This window comes from Lygodium microphyllum, chromosome 4, assembly GCF_053477565.2.
Source record: "Lygodium microphyllum isolate KBCC chromosome 4, Lygodium_microphyllum_v1.1.10, whole genome shotgun sequence".
Classification (NCBI taxonomy): domain Eukaryota; kingdom Viridiplantae; phylum Streptophyta; class Polypodiopsida; order Schizaeales; family Lygodiaceae; genus Lygodium; species Lygodium microphyllum.
The window spans coordinates 65,888,495-65,900,780 of record NC_141138.1 but is presented as its reverse complement, the minus strand read 5'-3'; the positions used below and the strand labels follow the sequence as shown (position 1 = coordinate 65,900,780).

General features: G+C 43.2%; 1 protein-coding gene across 1 annotated transcript; it reads right to left on the bottom strand.

Moving 5' to 3' along the window:
* Window positions 1-1,092: 1,092 nt before the first annotated feature.
* LOC148037120 (uncharacterized) lies at window positions 1,093-11,635 on the bottom strand. Its single transcript, XM_087676054.1, has 4 exons — window positions 10,842-11,635; window positions 9,835-10,357; window positions 9,465-9,678; window positions 1,093-1,897 (listed from the first exon to the last, which is right to left on the bottom strand). The coding sequence occupies exons 2-4, from the start codon at window positions 9,853-9,855 to the stop codon at window positions 1,626-1,628; spliced, it is 507 nt and encodes a 168-aa protein (XP_087532180.1). The 5' UTR covers window positions 9,856-10,357; window positions 10,842-11,635; the 3' UTR covers window positions 1,093-1,625.
* Between the last annotated feature and the right edge of the window lie 651 nt (window positions 11,636-12,286).

Here is a 12,286-nt window from a genome sequence, read left to right as displayed (position 1 = left end):
ATTTGCCCCCGTTGTCGCAAAAAGCATCGTTATTGGCAACACCATAGAATAGTTGGTATCATCGTCGCTATTTGCGTCGGTATCTGCATCGCTATTTGCGTCGGTATCTGCATCGCAAAATGCGACGCAGATACCGACGCAAATAGCGATGTTGATAATGACGCTCTGCGACGCTAATAATGACGCGTATAGGTAAATTTGCGATGCTAATAGCGACGGTAACAGGGAAAAAAAATTTGTGGCATGACAGATATAACACTATATGCTTTAATTGGGCCATACAAAATAGTTTCTGCACTCTGTACAATGCTCATGTAAACAAAAGCAAAGTGTACTTAAATCATAACACTGATACATGAAATAAATACATGATCGCATAATGAAAGTGATTGGTACAATTATGACAAGATATCACTACTACATAGAAAATGTCTACACAGATCAGGCGACTAAAAAAGAAGGGTGTGTGAGCTCCAGGGATCCAAGGGAGAGCTACATATTCTCGCCATCCGAAAGTTCGTCCCGCCACAAAGGAGCATCGAACGGACTCTGCAAAAAAAGAAACAACTACACATTAGTCCACCATACAATAATGCATTCTAATTAAACATAGTAACTACGAACAAGAAAGATGAGTGACTTACAGGGCTGTCGCATCTATGCAATTGGTCGATCAATGCAGTGAGACCATGCCTCTCTGCATATCGAGTCTCAAGGCCGGTTGGATTGCCATTTGTAATGGAGTGCTCCAAAGAAAACAAAATACTAACTATTAGAAACATGATTGTCAGTACAAAGGATATTGCAAAAAAATAATCAAGCAAAACAAAAGAAAAACTTACAAAGTCCTCTAGATATGTCCTGTGGCCGCCACTCCCAAGATGATGGACCACTTTGGCCTCTAGTCGTGCCCTCTCCGCCTTGCGCTTCTCACTCCAACGTTCTGGAGAATTTGTAGCCTCCTCTCTCATTCGGTGCCAGTCGTCCGCATCCAGCCATTCGGGCTTTGCAACTCCACTCTTAAGTGCCTTGCATGTGTTCGATCATCTGTGTAACATATATGCATACATACAGTCCATCATCGAGCCCGTAGAAAATATATCTGCTGTGGCTGGAACCAGAAACTCCTCATGCAAGGATGCTACTATGTAGTCCTTGCTCCCCTCCGGTATGTTTTTCCAATGATCTAAGACGTGCGGAAAAACTTGTTGGCACAACTCTCTCATGCAAGCCATCACCCTCCTCCCCTCATCATTCATGATTATGGCTCCTGACCTATCATCGAAAAGATAGGCATATCCCTTTGGGGTATGCCTAAGATGGGTCCTCTCCCACTTGCGTCCATGCTCTTGGGCATATCAAGGAGATCCATGTACATTCTGTGTACTGATTGGGGTAGTATTTATCGATGTAGCATCCATAGGGATGCCACCTGCAGACAGCTGAGCAAAAGCTCGAGTAACTGGAGTAGACATCCCCATAGGTGTAACAAATCCTAGAGGTGACGCAACTCCAGCAGAACGATGAGACGGAGACAATGCGTCCGTGCCTCCACAGCAACCACCTGAGCCACGCTCCCTGGAACTGCCACGAGAGCGAGGAGTCGCACCTGTATCCTGTGCCGACTATAGGCTCACTGCCTCCGTATCTCTACAACATCCCCCTGACCTTGAAGCACTCCCTCCCTCTGGCCCAAGTTTGGAGCGTTGATCTCGTCTGCTCGAAGCTAAAGCATCTAATCGCACTGAAGTAGATCTAATAGAGCGGCCTAACGATGTCCGAGACAACTCCTGGTCCGCTATGTCTCTAAATCTCGCCATCTGATCTGGAGACATGTGCGTGAAGATATCCTTCAACTCCTCATCGCTCATCCCTCGACTCATCCTAAAAAGGTCACCTGCACAAACAAAAAATGATGTTAGCATAATCAATTTAAATCATACAAATCACGATAATATAAATCCTAAAAAAATGATCTCACTTAAAATGCATATCTTATGTACCCTTATAAATGATTAGTCAACGAATTGAGTAAGTGGATGCTCCAAGTATGAAGTATCCTATGGTCCCATGTCAATCTCCTAACAAATTTTTGCATACACTAGAAGGTCGATAAACATGTCACCATAAAAGGATGAGTCCATCTCATTCTAGACTCCTATATTTCCATCATTGTTAGCCAATATTGGCTCATCTACATGCTCCAAGCTTTCAATGGCCTCCACCCCTTGCAATATCGACCCCTCTATTTGCATATTGTCCTCATCTATGCTCAGAACATTGCTTTGATCATATACTCTTGCACTTCGGGGAGCTCAAGGTATAACATACCACCATCAAGGTTGTTGAGGGTTTGGATAGAAAATTACCTATTCAAAAACATGTACAAGAGAGATTAAACTATTGTGACATGTACCATGTCGTAATACAATTAACAAACAAATGAGTTCGTGCACCTGTTTACAATGGGCCGGCAACACAAAGGTGTTGCACAAATCCGTCCATTTTTTTTTGAAATCTATTTCGAGAAATCTAGATGGACCTCGTCGAACTGTTGCTCTTGCTCCTTCAAGTACCATCTTGAACCACTGCATATCGAATAGTATCATGGAGAAGCTACGGTAATCCACCGTAATAATACTTTGCAAGTTTCCAAAATACTCCATCTCATCTATAACCGTGTTTGGATTTGTTGCTCGTCGTTAGCTCTCCTACTCGAACCTTGCCATGATACCACAGTCCATTGTGGAGCGCATTTTATCAATACATTCCACGCGAAAATGTCGTCTGTGTGACCATGCTGCACTATATATTTTGTACTATACATTGAAACTATCGCATTGACATCGAATAATATCATGGAGAAGCTACGGTAATCTTCTCCATCGCATTGAAACCATTGAATAGTGAGAGCAGAATTTTGATGCCGAGAAGTGCTTAAAAATAGCTAAAATTTACGAATATCAAGGGAAAAATATTCAATGTCAAAGGCGGCGGCTCGACCTAGGACGATTTTAAGCGTCAAAGTGCTTTAAAGGCGCCCGAGCGACACTTGTTGATTTTTTATAAATTTTCAGACTGCCGTGCAGGTTGTGAAGTATTACAGGCCAATGTGGGATGTCAAGCCGGACGCCCAGGATTTTTCAGAGCTCAATTCGGAGTCCGGACAGGGAAATGGCCACAAAACGGTCAAGATACGAAGGAGTGGATAAAATTTGACCAAAATGGACAAGTGACCTTTGGGAGCCCAACTTTTAATGTGGCATGAAAGTTCATGCAAATGGGATGAACAAAATCGTGGAGAAGATGGGACGCCATCAGCGCCGATTTTTTCGCTTGGATCTTGGAGATCCATCCTCCTCGCTGTGAGCAACCCATACAAATGATCATTGGCAGTGATTCCCCTCTGGATGCTGATCTTATTGCCGCCCTTCGCCCTTCAAATGGTGGCCTGGTTGGAAATCTCTGATTCTAGTATTTCTCTCTCCTCCCTCTCTCTCCTTTAAGGGGCTGTTCTTGTGTGGAAGAAGACAATGAAGAATGATGGAGGAAAGCTTGACTGGATGAGACCGGATTGCTTTCGGGTGGATGAAGACATGAAGAGTGTTGTTCCTGAAGATGCTGAACATTGAATGAGGGATGACACGCAGTCCCATAGCAAAACCGAGATCCCGAGACACAAAGCCTAAGCGGTAATTCAATTTTTATGAAGAAAAAATGAGTTTTTATGCTATTTGGTTGATGAAATATTGTTCCCATGGGCTGATTATGCATTATGTTGTTGTTTGCTATGAGTTTGATCAGTTTATACTCAGAATGAGATCTGGCTAGTGCTATAGCCAGTGCCGGACTGTATTAGGTCCCATCAGTGGTGTGTCTGCCGGGAGCTGCTTATAAGTGGTGGTTTTTGGATCTAGGGTTTCTAGGGACCAAAAGGAAGTTTGTTTATGTCCTCTGACAAGGACCGTCAAGCCGAAATCCAGAAAACAAAACGTGCTGAGAGGGCTAGACGGCAGTTAGAGATTGTAAGCCGTTATTCTCCTCAAAGGAGTAGCCCAGTACATATATGAAGCAGTGGTCTTAGTCATTTAACTACTCCACCTATTCTATTAGGTGCAGGAGGAAGTGTAAGATCTTCCTCTCCTCCACCAAGTCTACCCACTTCAAGTAGGGGTGTGAATTCGTCATTTCAAGCTCCTATTGCTAATCCGACTCCACCTATTCCATTAGATACAGGAGGAAGTGTAAGATCTTCCTCTCCTCCACCAAGTCTACCCATTTCAAGTGGGGGTGTGAATTCGTCATTTCAAGCTCCTATTGCTAATCCGATTGTCATGCAGGAACGCCGGATTTACCAGCCTTAGGAGTTCCCTTGCCCATTTTTAATGGGTTAGTGAAAGAGGATGCAGAATTTCACATTTGTGAATTTCAAAGCTTGATTTTCAATTATTGCATCCAAAACGAGGGACATCTCATGATGTTCTTCAATATGACGCTAAAAGGAAGGGCTGCGGTATGGTATCACAGCATAGAGTCTGGAACCATAACCACCATTGATCAATTCTATGTAGCTTTCCGAGTGGAATATGTCTCTGAAAGAGGTGACCAATATTGGTTGCGGGTCTTGAATGTAACACGTCAAGATCCTCACGAGAATGTAAAAGCATATGCCAAGAAGTTGAAGGAAGTATTTCGTAAGTTGCAAACTTACATTCCCATTCCACCAACTACCCAATTGCAATACTTTTTGAATGGGTTAGATTTTAATATCCAAGTACAATTGAGCAGTGTGGCCTTGGCAGACATAGACACAGCTATTACGTGGGCAGAGGGAGTAGAAGTACGATTACAAATGGCCTACTCCTCTCGAATGAATGTTAATGGGGGTTTAGTACCTAGTGGCAATCCAGCATTGACGAATGGAAATCAAGGGATGCCTATGACTAACCCTATTGGGAGAGGGAGTATGGTTTCGAATGTACCTTTAATACCGGCTCCTCCCAATGTGACTATGTCTATGGCAAGTCAGTTGGCTCCACCAAATGTTGGAGACCAAGTTTCAAATTCTAACATTGTTCCTGTGGGTCAACAACCAATGCTAAATCAGATTGTTAGGCCAATGGAACGACGGGTTGATGATCGAGGCTACGAGTCGAGGGCATCTAATGTCCTTGGTGAAGTTAAGGACATGATGAAGCATTATACCGATATGATTTCCGAACAATATCGACAAATAGCTCTGTCGACGTTAATTTCTTGAAGAAGCAACAAAATCTGATAGGGAGTCGACGCCCTGAAGAGGGTGGACCCTCTAGATTCAGTTATAAATGGTGTGGTGGACAGCACTTCCCCAGAAACTGTCCAAATGTGAAATGTGACATTTGTGGGAAGTCAGGCCATTTAGCTGCTACCTGTTGGAGTAAGATTAGTTTCCTCCAACAAGGGAGTAAACAGCCAGGCCCAGTGAATCATAGAGCGCAAGGAAATAACTTATAGCAGAATGATGCACCTAGGTAAATATTGCAGAGGGGAAAAACAACTATAGAAGAGTTGCCACAAGGCAACGGAGTCAGCCTTATTGAGGATGTACGAGTCAATGATGCTGAAACCTCTAACTTGAGAGCCGTGACAAGAGGCCAAAATTCTAAAGAGATTGACAAAGATAATGCAAAGCCGGTCGAGGTAAACCCTAAACAAGGGGATAAGGGGACGCAAGTCCAGAATCCCAAAATGGAAGGGGGACCGCTAAGACCGGTTGACAAGAAAGTTGACCCTAAAAAGGATGAGGAAGTGCCAAGAAAGAAGGCAAGAGCTAAGAAAGAAGCATCCAAACCAGTCCAAAGACTAAAAGAGAGGATGGTTTGGCGAGAAAAGAGAGCTTTGGCTACTTATCATGACTTTGATTTAGCAAGTTCTCTTTGCGAAGTCAAACCAGATGTGAACCTCTTGCAATTGATCAAATTATCTCTAGGAGTACGCAAGGAATTTAAGAAGATTCTGCGTATTGGGTATATTGTAAAACCCTTGGGCATCGCGCGAGTAGGAGAAGATTGGTTTGACCATGCTGAAAAGAATTGCCCTAGGGTTCCAGCTTATGTAGATGGAATATTAGTGGAACATACCATTGTAGACACTGGATCCTCCCTCAATATCATGAGTTCAGAGTTGATGGAGAGGTTGGGTCTAGGCATCCAGAAAGACAGCTCCACCCTTCTGAGAATGGCTGATGAAAGTCTAAGACAACCAGAAGGTTGCGTTACTAAGGTCCATGTTACAGTTGCGAGTGTAGAATTTTTCTTGGACTTTAGGGTGATAAGATTTGCAGGACACCATAGCTATCGAGTTTTGCTAGGTAGGCCTTGGATCTTACAAACAGACTGTCAAGTCGATATACCCGTCGGTCAAGTGGTTCTAGGTTGAGATGCTAATCAAGTAATAGTCGATGGTTATCTTGAGTCTCCTCAAAGTGAGAGAGCTCCTTTATCTTCTACTGAATTAGAGACAGCAGACGATCCATCTGGTAGTGAGACATCATCCAGTGATGAATCTAAGGAGGGATCCACTACGGAGGATATCTATCAGATAACTCTAAATGAGCCGATAGAGCCTCAAGATAGGATAAGAGATGCGGATGTGATTGAGTTGAACCTTGGCACGCCGAATGATTCACGGCCAATTAAATTAGGTTCCATGCTCAGTTCAGTAAAAGAAAGAGAGGACTATGTGTCCTTGATTCAAGAATTCTGTGATATCTTTTCTTGGAGTTATGATGAGCTGAGAGGTATTCCTCCCAGCCTAGCTATTCATACTATTCCTATAAAAGAAGGCAGTCGTCCTGTGCGTCAAAAGGTAAGGCATATGCCTTTTGAATTGAGGGACGGTCTGTTTGAAGAGTTACAGAAGTTAAGGAAAGCTGGGTTAATCTTCCCTGTACAACACACAGAATGGTGTTCACCAGTTGTTATCAAGAAGAAGAAAAACAACCAGATCCGATTATGTGTGGATTTTAGAGAGCTAAATAAGCATACAGTTAAGGATTACTACCCGTTGCCATTTATTGACCAGATTTTGGATCAATTAGCGAGTAGGGAAATATATTCATTCATGGATTGCTTTGCGGGATATAACCAGATGGCAATTGCAGAAGAGGACAAGTTGAAAACAACTTTTATTACGGTCTTTGGTACTTTTGTGTACCATGTGATGGCCTTAGGTTTATGCAATGCACTTGGATTGTGGAAACGAACAGCAGACAAGACCTTTGGTGACATCTCCCCAGATGAGTTGAAAGTATTTATTGATGACCTGGGGGCAGCCACTGTGAGGGAAAGGATGTTGATTATTTTAAGAAAGTGCTTTCAGCGTTGCAGACAATTTTGTATCGCTCTTAACCCACGGAAGTGTCTTTGGAGTACCTTATGGGCTATTACTGGGCCATGTGGTCAGTTCAGTAGGGATAGCAACTGACCCTGAAAAGATCAAGGTTATAGTCGCTATGAGTCCACCGCGCACTTCGAAAGAGGTGCATAGCTTTCTGTCGTCGATAGGGTACTATCGAAGGTTTATAAATGCCTTGGCAGAAAGGACATTACCATTAACGAACTTATTATCCTTTAGCTGTTCATTTGAGTGGAGCGACCCTTGTAAGGTAGCTTTTGAGGATGTGAAATAGGAGCTAGTAAAAGCACCTGTTCTAAAAGCACCTAAAAGAGGCAAGGTGTTCTATATATTTTCAGTAGCCACCATGCATAGTATTAGCTGCTGTTTAGCCCAAATTTGGGAGAAAAAGTGGTATCATCCAATAGCTTTTGCTAGTCGGAAATTGGGCATTTCAGAGATCAATTATACCTACATGGAGAAGTTGTGTCTTGCGATGGTCTTTGGGACTAAGAAATTTAGGCACTACATTCTCTATGAAAAGGTAGTATTCTATACGAAGGCGGAAGGACTCAGATTTCTTATGAACAAGCTACAGCCACCTAATCGTTTGGCAAAGTGGTTAATCACTTTGCAGGAGTTCGATTATGATATCAAGAGTAAGCCACCGAGACTACAGGGTATTGTGGAATGCCTTGTGGATTTCGAGGAGTCGAAAGAGACTTTGGCTGAAGGAAGTGATATTGAGGAAATGTTTAAAATTGATACAGCTTCTATCCCATCTTGGTATGCTGCTATTACGCATTATCTATCAACAGGAGAGACGGGAGCTGGTTTGTCAAAGTCTGAAAAGAGGAAAATCAAACAACAGGCATTGAATTTTTCCTTAATCGCAGGGACGCTATATCGGCAGGGTGTTGATGATATCTATCGCCGATGTGTGATGCCTGACGAGGTTCCTTTCATCTTGGAGGAGTGTCATGACTCTGCATGTGGAGGGCACTTCGCGGGACGATTGACAGCGCAGAAAGCTTTAAGAGCTAGATATTGGTGGCCGTCCATCTTCCAAGATTCCTTTGAGTATGTTAAGAAATGTGATACATGTCAAAGACATGACAGCCGTGAAAATAGAAAACGTCCACTTACGCCTATTATGGATATCCTTCCATTTGAGAAGTGGGGCATTGATTTTGTGGGTCCTATTACCCCGTCGTCTACTACCCAGAAGAGATACAATATAGTAGCCACTGATTATTTCACAAAATGGTTAGAAGCGCGGGCGACGAGACAAGACAACGCAAAAGAGACTGCAAGTTTCTTGTTAGAGCAGATTATCTGTCATTTCGGTCCACTGAAGGAATTAGTGTCGGACCGTGGAACCCATTTTTTGAATAAGGTGATCAAAAGCTTGACAGAAGCTTGGCAAATCAAGCACAATAAAACGACTCCTTATAATCCACAAGCAAACGGACAAGTTGAAAGTACTAATAAATAGCTTGTGGGTATCTTGTCTAAGATAGTCTCTGAGAAGAAACGGGACTGGGACAGGAAGTTGTATGTGGAAGTATGGGCGTACAATATAACGTTCAAGCGAGCTACCAGCCATACTCCATTCAAATTGGTTTATGGGGAAGAGTGTGTGTTACCCCTCGAGATTGAGTTGCCAACCATACGGTTTGCAATTAACCACTCTTTGGGAGATGAGGATTCCCTTTTTGAACATTTCACGACTATAGCCCACCTGGATGAGCTGAAGTTGTAGAGCTTACTACACCAGGAGGTAGCTAAATGTCGAATGAAGCAGTTGCATGACCTTAGAGCGAAGAAATATACCTTTAAAAAAGGACAATTAGTCCTCTACTATGATGCGCGTAGGGAGTTGTTTCCACGGAAGTTAGAACCTAAATGGGGTGGCCCCTACAAGATTGTTAGGTTAGGGAAAAATAGGTCTATGACTCTATTAGCTGATCTACAGGGAGTAGAGTTTAAAAAATAAGGTTAATCTTAATAAGATTAAACCTTATTATTTCTAAGTATGCTAATATAAAGAAATGCATTGCAGGTCCATGGTAGGGATGATTTGAGACCTGCAAAAGAGCTTAGATTTGGCTTATGGAAGGCTTTAGGGTTCGGAGTTTGGGCCTTCTTTCTTTCGGAAAAAGAGGGGGTTCGCCTTGCGGATTCAATAGAGGACATCTTAATCTCCTTCTGTGAGATCCATTGCACCAAAGTCGACAACCTGTAAATGGCCCCGCGTATTTCTGGAGTAAGACATCCTGTGATCGCGATCGGTAGTACAAACTGCCACAAATGAGAAAGCATTATGAACAATGGCTACACTCTAAATAGTAAAATCCGCATGCCAATAACAATCCATTCGTAGTAAAAGCCTCACATATCTTATGCCAGTCATGGGATTTTAGCCCTGATAATTAGTCGTCTTTAGAAAATGCATACCTGAGAGAACGCATCATACATGTCGGAGTGCGGATAGACTTGACTACTTGCTTCACAATGCGCTCTTCTTTAGTGGACAAAACCCAAGGAGTGCGAGGTAGCTCCATGTGACAATCAACACTCGACTGCGGCCAAAGCGCCTCCATCTTGCCTACCTCCTTCAAATCCATTCGTGCCCCTATAGTGTCCCTTTTTCCTTTGATGTGGTCCCATAGCAAGCTGCTTACATTCTTGAAAATATGCATGAAATCCAAAAAAGTGGTTAATCTGTAAGTGGGTCCAATATGGCAACTCGTAGAAAACTGAGAACCATCGCATTCTGTTTGGATGTGACTCCGCGTGGACCATTTTCAGCTCGTACCAACTTGCAGCATTCATATGTGTTGGAGGTCATCCAAGAAAACTTTCCCTGAGTTCATGACCCTCCTCCATAGCTTCCACCTCTGCCATGCTCTAGATCCCGCATCTTTAACACTCCAAGCATCCGATCGTCCTCAAATGGTCCTTGGCCATTGCTAAGATCCTGAAAATGCATTGCTATTGTCAACTATGGACTGTTTTCCAAACAATGCTTCCTGAAAATGATTATCAGCTGTGGGACTGCTTCCAATCCAATTGTTACTGTTGCTCAGCTAAGCACAATGTTAATGCATCATCTATTGCAGCTCCTGTTGCTGTACCATCATCGCAATGCATTCACAACAGCAACCACAATCACAAATGAGCTGCAACCACAGCAAGTCAACAGCAGATCAATGCATTCACTTTTTCTGCTTCAATAGTGACCATACAACCCCAAGCACATGCATTTACTGTAGTTGTGAACAGTCTGATGTTCTTTTGTGACGGCGGTTCTTTACCCAACCCAAATACACCTGAAAGAGGCCTCCAACCGTGGAAAGGTAGCTTCAAGTGCTAATTTTCCACTTGCTGCTACAACACAGACTGTGCCTAGCTATGCTGAACATGTTATGTCTACTCTTGGAAAATATGCATGAACCACTTACCCTTTTCTAGTCTGCAAGTAGCTTGGATCATGGTCACAACTTAATCTGCAATCACAGGCGACTATCAAAGAACAGCTTCTTTACTATGTTCAGCCGAGAAGAAAGCCAGAGTGTCCTCAAAAGGCTATGTGACACTGTAGCAGAAGTAGCAGCAAATGTTGCAGAGGATGCCCCGTGGTTGGAACTTCTTCCTTTTTTATTTCAATGTGTGAATTCTGCTATGAGCCGATTGAAAGTCAACACTTGCTTATATTTGGCCAGTTGTCCCAATATATGAGTCCGCAGTTGCATGGCTGCTGAGGAAGCACGCTGTGAGGGGAATAGAAGACATACTGCCTATTTCAATAGTAGTCCGAACAGGACAAATGCAACACTGCAGAATTGGGTAGAGACCTTCCGAACTCACTTGATGAGATCACTAACCCAATCCAGGCCCGGTGCTTGCTGTTCTATGTTCTCCCTGTGAACTTCATTGAAAACTTTAGCTCTTAAAGGAGAGCCTTTCCCAAAGCCATGGACTCTCCACTGATCAACTTGCTGCCCACCAGAGAATACATTATCTGAACTTGGTAACTGTTGAAACTGTGAGACTTGCAAACCATAGAGTTCTAGTTATCAGAGAAACCAGAGCCTCTTGATCATCCGAAGAAAAGGCTTGGGGCTCTGGAGCGTGCAACTACCCTTGAAGGAAATCCTTTGGATGTCCCATTGTACAGGATCACTGAAGGAAATGAGTCTTTCTTCTTCACCAAGTATTTTGATGATTGGGACCTAGGAAAAGCTGTTGTTCAAGGAGACTCCTTTTAGAAACGATTGTCAGCTTTATTGGGCTCGCCTGCACAAGCTGTGGATGGCCCAAAGAGGCGCACATCATCTGTGGAGGCAATTGATACTAGTTCTATTGGGAAATTATCTCCATCGCTTGCACAGATGGCTTCCCACCATCAAGGCCAGGATATCTTCTGGACATCAGTTCTCTCAAGGGGCTGCTGGAGAATGGTTGCATACGGCCGAAAAATGGCCCGGTGATCCAAATGACAAAGGGATACAAACAAGTCCAGAATCCCGCTTTTTTGGCATCTCTTCAGAGTTCCCAGAGTTCAGTAACAAAGACAAGACTGGTGCTTCGATTCTCTATCAAGCATGAACAGGATCTTGATTGTGGTGGCGGTTATGTGAAACTATTAAGTGGTGCTGTCGATCAATCAAATTTTGGTGGGGACGCTCCTTATAGCATCATGTTTGGACCTTGGTATAGAGCTATGCCAGGTCAAATCAGGCTCTCTATTTGACAACATATTGGTGACCGATGACCCTGAGTATGCGAGAACTGTGGTGAAGATGAAACCATCTCAGAAAAAGCAGAGGATATCGGGAAAAGCTTTTGAAGAAAAACACAGCTCTGATGGCATCTTTTTTTGTTATGATCCTCTTATGGATGCTTA